Source organism: Notothenia coriiceps, unplaced genomic scaffold, assembly GCF_000735185.1.
Source record: "Notothenia coriiceps isolate Sejong01 unplaced genomic scaffold, NC01 NC01_scaffold00035354, whole genome shotgun sequence".
Lineage (NCBI taxonomy): Eukaryota > Metazoa > Chordata > Actinopteri > Perciformes > Nototheniidae > Notothenia > Notothenia coriiceps.
The window spans coordinates 52,455-59,877 of NW_011368055.1; the positions used below are offsets into that span (position 1 = coordinate 52,455).

Below are 7,423 nucleotides of genomic sequence, written 5' to 3' on the forward strand. Positions count from 1 at the left end.
TGTCCTTGAATGCACCATCAGGAAGACAAACCCACCTGCAGGAGTTAACTTTGATGAATACTCTCAACCCATTCTATAGCTACATAGGTCCACAAGGCTAAACGTAGTACATTCACAAAGAACCGTCTCAAATTTTTACATGGCTATATATTTCTAATGGCCAGTTTCCATGTCACGTGATCGCTAACTTTCCCAGCATGACAAATATATATATTGCAGACACCCGACTTGTTTTTTGTGGAAAATCTAAAACTGTAGGATCGTTTGACAAATCGTGAGTTTTGTCAAGCAAAGCAGACTGGCGCCTTCTTCACAACGATAGATAAGGATTATGGGTAGTATGGTGTCTTCGGCTATCCAAAACTAATAAAAAAATATTTGTTTCTCAGACTCAAAGGGGAAAACACAAAAGCATTGTACACGATTTAAACCAATCAATGTTGTGTAACAGGACAAACTGGTGTCTTTTAGTTGATGAGTAGAGCAGATATCACTGTGAAATCAATCGACAGTGAGGACAATACTTGCTTCCGGGTGTAAAATTATCCGTTATCCAATTGGATAGACCCTGGTTTTTGATGTGCAGGGACTGTGTTGCCAGGCCAGTGAGAGCTGCGTCCTTAACAACCACCTTAGTTACTATGTAAACGCTGAGACCGGAAATATTGTTTTCACGGCGTGAGAGTTGACGATAACTTTGCATGGACGCTGGTCAATAGAAATGAATAGGGGGAAAGGCGTAGCAATCTCACAATTTTAGGGGTTGTGCGCAGAGCAATCTCTATAGTTGACATACGTAGTATTTACACGTTCTCCTGGTGGAGAGAGTTCAGCCTTCTGAATGTCACAATTTGAGAGTTTCTTTTGTGAATATACTACATTTTGTCCTGTGGACCAACGTATTACATGTTTTTTTCTCCACAGACAAATGTGCTTTTATGGGATGGTCTGGACAATCCTCGACAGGAAGTTTAAATCTATTCTTTGATTAGTTTCAAAACACCACATATTTTGATCATCATACAAAGGGTTCACAGAAAAGGTTTTACAATAGTATAAGGCATTTAGGTATTATCTCATTAACAAAAGTCACTTAGTATTTTAATTTGTTTGCCAGTTTGACTGCCTGATTTTATCATGAACACTCTGAGTATCTTTGCATTTATAATTTTTTTACCTATTCTATTATTGTTATCTCCAAGGTTTAAAGATACTTTTCGACCCAGAACAGAGAAAGGAGTTCATATGTTCTTCAACTGAGCGATGACTGCAACTGTAGTTTTGTCCAGTAGCAAAGTAATGATTCTGCATTGTGATGCCTTCAGGTCTGCAGTGATATCAGATCCAAAGTGTTGGCCCCTCGTGGCTCCCAGCAGGTCTCTCAAGGCCCTTCAGCTATGCGACGCTATCACAACCCAAACCACTTGAATATCATGTGCGTGTCTGGTAGTGTGCCCAGGTCACCCTGCCTCGTGTTTTCAGTGTATGTTGGTGATACTGAAATAAGGCTGCCAAAGGCCCCAGGAGGCCCCTGAAGGCTAGCTCGCTGTCTCTCACTAATGGCCAGCGTTCACATATTATTCAGATCTGTGGACTCAATCATTGTTTCAGGTTAATGACGGGGTTCCGTTTATTAATGTGTGTGTATGTGAGGTTGGTAGATCAATGATAAGAGAGAAAAGGTCAGAGGTCATCACTCAATAAGGAAGAGAGGCCGGTTTCCCTCGCGGCAGTGAACGCACCGTCGAACCGTTTCCTCATTTCATGTGGAAAAACCAACTAATTATGTGGAAATATGATAATGTATTAGGCTGGGGGAGCCGCCCGCCCTGCCCCGCTCATTACCAAGACCCCCGCTCCTCCCTCCCTTTCTCCCTCTCTCTCCTAGTATTTCTCCCAGGGAGTCTCGCCCTTTCACGACTGGGGAAACAGTAGCGACCAGTCCAGCTTGCTTTGCATCAAAACACCCCCTCATTTGCATAATCTGAGACTGAGCCCCCCGCTCCTAATCGCTGGCAGGTCAGATCCCCCAGACCGTTAACCCCCCCCCAACCAAATATTTTCTGTGTTGCTCAGGAGGTGATACCACCTCCACACACTGCCTCCTCCTCCTCTTTCTTCTCTCCCTCCATCATCTCATCCATCTATTTGTCTACTTCCTGCTTTAGTTTTGATGTGTGTCGGCCTGTGTGTGTGTGTGTGCGTGCGTGCGTGCGTGCGTGCGTGCGTGCGTGCGTGCATGCGTGCGTGCGTGCGTCCGTCCGTGCCTGTGTGATCCATGTCTTCTTGTTGTTCCCCCTGACATTCTCCATCCTCTCCTGGGGGAAAAAGACAGGAAGGGGGTGTTGTCAGTCATTCAGTGTTTCTTATTAAAGATGACAGGTTTGCATGGCGACTGTGAACCTCCACTGGTCCCAAGTATGACTCTTTAATTGGTCAAATGGGCCTGAGAGAAGATTGAGATCATCTCAGCAGACACTTGGACACCGTCTCTTTACACTTCTTCTTCTTCTTTCGTGTAACGTCAGAGGTCCAACTCAGTATTGTGTAGCCATGCCCGCATCTCTGGTCCTACGTCGAAGAGGCTGGCTTCCGAGGGTGGTCTATATAAAGGGCAGGTGGTTATAGCCAGCCTCTTCGACGTAGGACCAGAGATGCGGGCATGGCTACACAATACTGAGTTGGACCTCTNATCATGCTATGTATATCTGTGGAGTGATGAGGCCCGAGCCTAGACGCCAAACTCAACTATATGCTGCTTCTAATAAACATGACTTGTCTGACTGAAATGTAATCAGTGTGTGTAGTTCATATAAGTTGAATCAAACAGGCATGGGTGTGTGTTCCTACGCATATGTAATGGGAAGACACAGCTGGTTGGAATTAAAGGCCCACTGACACACACCGAGCAAAAAAAAAAAAGGAAACGGTCCGAAGCGAGTTGAAAATATTGCTGTGGAGGGAGCAACTCTAAAAATACCAAGAGGGCTGCAATTAGTGGTGTGTGTGCTGAGCAGCTGCTGTGGTTCAGAGCACTAAGTGTCTCTAATTACTGCTGTGTGTGTGTGTGTGTGTGTGTGTGTGTGTGTGTGTGCGTGTGCGTGTGCGTGCGTGTGTGTGTGTGTGTGTGTCCTGATATGAGCACGCCCAAACCATCAGGGATGTCCTGTCTTTAGTATCTCTATTAACCATTCAGTGTGTGTGTGTGTGTGGGTGGGTGGGTGGGTGTGTGTGTTTGTGTGTGTGTGTGTGTGTGTGTGTATATATATGTGTGTGTCTATGTGTGTTTGTGTGCAAACCCCAGTGCCCATAGCCTTTCGTGTCCCTGTGGGGTTCCACAAGGACACACACACTGCATGGCTTCATATTTATAATGGGTGTAGGATGGTGTGCGTTTGCCAGCTCACTTCTGGATCTCCATATTTTTCTTTAACAGAGGGCCACATGAAGTTGAACATCACATGTTCTCTAATCTGTCAAACAGCAGCCGTTGAGGTGCCTTTTTGAAAGACACTGCACCTTCATACGGTTCAGTGAAGTGGAACACTGGTAGAAGACGCATTTCAAAATGTTACTTCAGTAAAGTATGACTTAGATTATTTCTACAGTGAAGTTTGGATATCCAAACTTCACTGTAGAAATACTCTAAGTCATTCATTCAATATCTTTATTTGTATTGGTAACAGGGGCAACATCCCCTAAAGTATTTCCATGTTATGCTTCAAAATCATTCTGAAATAAATATTGTTGTTTTTACTCCACTAAATGTTTCCTGATATCTAAGTGAACTTACTAAATGATCTCATAATGTATGGATGGTTAACAATGAACTACACAATACACAGTATGCTTTGAAGTATATCATTTACGACCCCTTCTGAAGTACTTTTCAATCATTGTATTGCCAGTTTTTCTGAAGTAATGGAGGAATACTCATCCTTCCTCTGTGTCATTGACTCATCTCCCGGTGATGTCACCTCCTCCCCACCTTCACTCTGTTACTCTCTGTCTCCAGTGTCCTCTTACATCTGTTTCAAACTAAGACTTTCCCCTTTCTGTTTCCTCTCACGCCTCTTGTGTCTCTTCTGACACATTTGATCAACAACAAAACTTCCCGCCTGATCTTTCTGACTTGTATTTATCCCTGCTTTTTTATAGATTTATTTGTAGGGTGGATTTTAAAGACAGTCTGACTTTTTATTTAATGACCAGTGACCACATTATTAATCTATTAGCCTTTGTATGAATGTCATTGTTCACCAGGTCTCTGTCAGTTTTGAATAATTAAGCACTACTTGTTAAAAAGTACAACACATATAAATATGTTTTCTTATTTTGATTTCATTTATTTGATCAGTCACAGCACACACTGAGTGTTCATACTATTATTGTTTTGAGCAGTATAACATGTTATACTGGCCAATCTAGATAAAGTGAACTGTTGGTACATGTTATCTTGAGTTTCTCTTATGGTGTTGATTAAGTGTTTTTGACATTTTTTTATAAAAATGTGTTTTACATTATGATGTAGTGTTTAGTTATGTGGACCACATTAAGAGTAGTTGCTATATATGACTATTGATACATAGTAAGTACGATAATGTGTCTCTGTCTCTGCAGTGGAGCAGGAGCGAGACCTCCTGCAGCCTCGTCCGTACTGGAAGGAGTTTCGCTTCGACCTGACGCCCCTCCCTCAGGGGGAGACGGTGACGGCAGCAGAGTTTAGGATCTATAAGACCCTGACGATGGGCCAGAGGGCCAACCGGACCCTGCACATCTCCGTCTACGAGATCCAGAGAGACAACAGACACAGGTGAACACTGACATCGAACTTTTTACTGCAGAAAGAATAGAGAGAATGTTCTCTTGATGCATTTAATTCATTTTTGTGACAGCACCTTCGTAAGCTTTTAAATGCATGCCTTTGACGACTAGAGGTGTATCTTCACAGTGTTGTAATCGTACTTAAGTTAAGGATCTGAATACATCGTTCACCATGGCACAGGTGTATGCTTACCTTTGTTTCTGTAGCAATCTAGGATCTACTCTTAAAAGTTCTGGACTCCTCTTTATATTAAGATTACTTTTAAGTATTAAACTCTAATCATTAATAATATTGCCTGATTTTAGGAGTTAAAGGTCTCTTATCATGCAAAATGCATTTGTTGATGTCTTTTATACGTTTTATACGTTAATATGTGTCCCCGGTGTGTCAGGGAACTCACAAAATGTCAGAAAACAAAATCCTCTCTTTTCCTCCGTACCCAAATCTCTAAAAACGAGGGAACGGATATCACGTAATATCGGCAATGTGGGCTGGCTTTACACCCACGGCCCTATCAGAAACGTCGCTATCAGAAACAATGCGCGACGTGTTTTGGACGTAATATGGTCTTTTTTTTACATTAGCAAGCATCGCTAACACTCAGAGCTAACCTGTACTGAAGAGAGTGTGTGTAAAAAAGCAGGAAATAAAGAAAGGAACTCACCTTGTGGTAAACCCGCAAGAAAATAAGCATTTGAGCTCCATACTGTTTCAGAAATAATCCTTTAGCATTTAGCTGCATCTGAGTCACAGTGTGGCTGTTGCTCAAAAGGGGGCGGGGCCAGCAAAGAATCAGCCATTCTCTAACAGGGCTGAAATAGAGGGATATGAGGGATGTGTAAAATGCATGATCTGTTTGGTGTTTTGAGCAAGACACATCATAGAAATGTTTTTTATATATTTGTATATATCTGAAACCCATAATATATGCAGTAAAATAGCATGATAGTAGATCTATAAGAGGAATGGCTTATATATCCTTCACTTTCAGCTTTTTAAAAATCATTGATATTATTTCCTGTGTATTCTCTCAGAGAGCCAGAGCTAGTGCTGCTGGACATGCAGTCGGTGCCCGCAGGACAGGAGGGCTGGCTGGCCTTCGACGTCACCACGGCCTCCAACAACTGGCTGCTCCACCCGCGCAGCAACCTGGGCATACGTCTTTATGTGGAGACAGAGGAGGGTGAGTGCAAAAGCAAATGTTACAACCCTCGCTTAGGTGGTGTAAAGTAATAGATGGGCAAGTAAAGCTCAAAAGCAGAGAAGACTGATAAACCTAAGCTAGTATTTCAGTTGGTCAGTTTTACAGCTAAACTCTATTCTGCACATTAGTAGGTCAATTTCATTTAGTGGATGCTTTTATCACAGCAAATGAAGTGCCGGTGCATTTGTTTCAAATTAGTTAAACCTTTATAGTACAACATGTTTTTAAAATCATCATCATTAGTATGAGAACCTTTCTTTTTAATATCAAATAATAATTATCTGAATTGTTATCTCCTGTAATATTATATAGAGACTTATATGAAATGTTATATAAATATCAACCATGAAGTTAAAACACAGGAACACAGAGTGAAGACTGGGCTTTACCTTTTCCAATAATGCACATTTAGTTTTTGTGTTACCAAAAGAATGTATGTTTGGCGCTTCAGATCAAAACCATAACAGATTTCAAAATGCAAGACCAAAAACCATGACTAAAACCATTCAAATGATCAAGCTGTTTGACATTTGGCCTATCTTTAAGTGCTGCTGTCATTTTTACAAGCCACCAGATGTCACTTCATGAGGCTTCATCAGCCCATCACTATGTGACGTACTCAGCTGGGGATTTACACCCTGATGATTTTAAATGGTTGATTTAAATAGCTCCTACCACTACTACTACAGACTGAACTTTATTCATATTCCTGTGCCCTCCCCTAGACCGCTCCCTGTCTGCAGGCTGGATCGGGTTGGTGGGCCGCAGGGGCCCCCGCTCCAAGCAGCCCTTCATGGTGACCTTCTTCAGGGAGAGTCAGGTCCCGTGTCGCCCGCCACGAGCTGTCAAGCCGCATCCTCGCAGGAAGAAACCCAAATACGACCTCCCAGTTCCCAGCATTCAAAGTGAGCGTCCAATAGCAAATCAGCAGACAATGAAAATAGAGATAGACAGAGCTACATTGTTTAAACTCAAGTAGAAACGTTATACATTTATTGACTTAAAGGTAGGGTAATGGAGAAACCAGCTCGAGTGCGCTAGAATTTGAAAGTACGCAGCCGATAAAAATGTGCCACTTCCTTCAGACTTCCTTACAGAGCCCCTCCTCCAACACACACGAACGTGCACATGACCAATGAGGGCACGAGATAAGTTTGTGCACAGATGGAAGGCTGACAGGCAGGTAGGCCATCCAGTTACTTTAGCCAGCTCAGATGATTGATCGTGCTTTTTACAGTACTACGTCTTCCACAGATGAAATATTTGTATATATTTATTGTCAAAGCATTTAATTTATTCATTGCTATCAGGATGTTAAGAGCATTCCATGGAATATAACAAAAAGTGTTTCTGAAGTGAATTACCTACCCTACCTTTAACTCAATAATGTGATT

The 7,423-nt window shown here is 42.3% G+C and overlaps 1 protein-coding gene across 1 annotated transcript; it reads left to right on the forward strand.

Moving 5' to 3' along the window:
* Positions 1 to 4,601: 4,601 nt before the first annotated feature.
* On the forward strand, positions 4,602 to 7,061 carry LOC104962756 (bone morphogenetic protein 8A-like; the record flags this gene model as incomplete). The annotated part of the gene is made up of 3 exons (XM_010791250.1): positions 4,602 to 4,813; positions 5,860 to 6,008; positions 6,755 to 7,061. Coding segments are annotated over 3 exons (615 nt in total), but the record flags the coding sequence as incomplete, so codon positions are not given.
* Between the last annotated feature and the right edge of the window lie 362 nt (positions 7,062 to 7,423).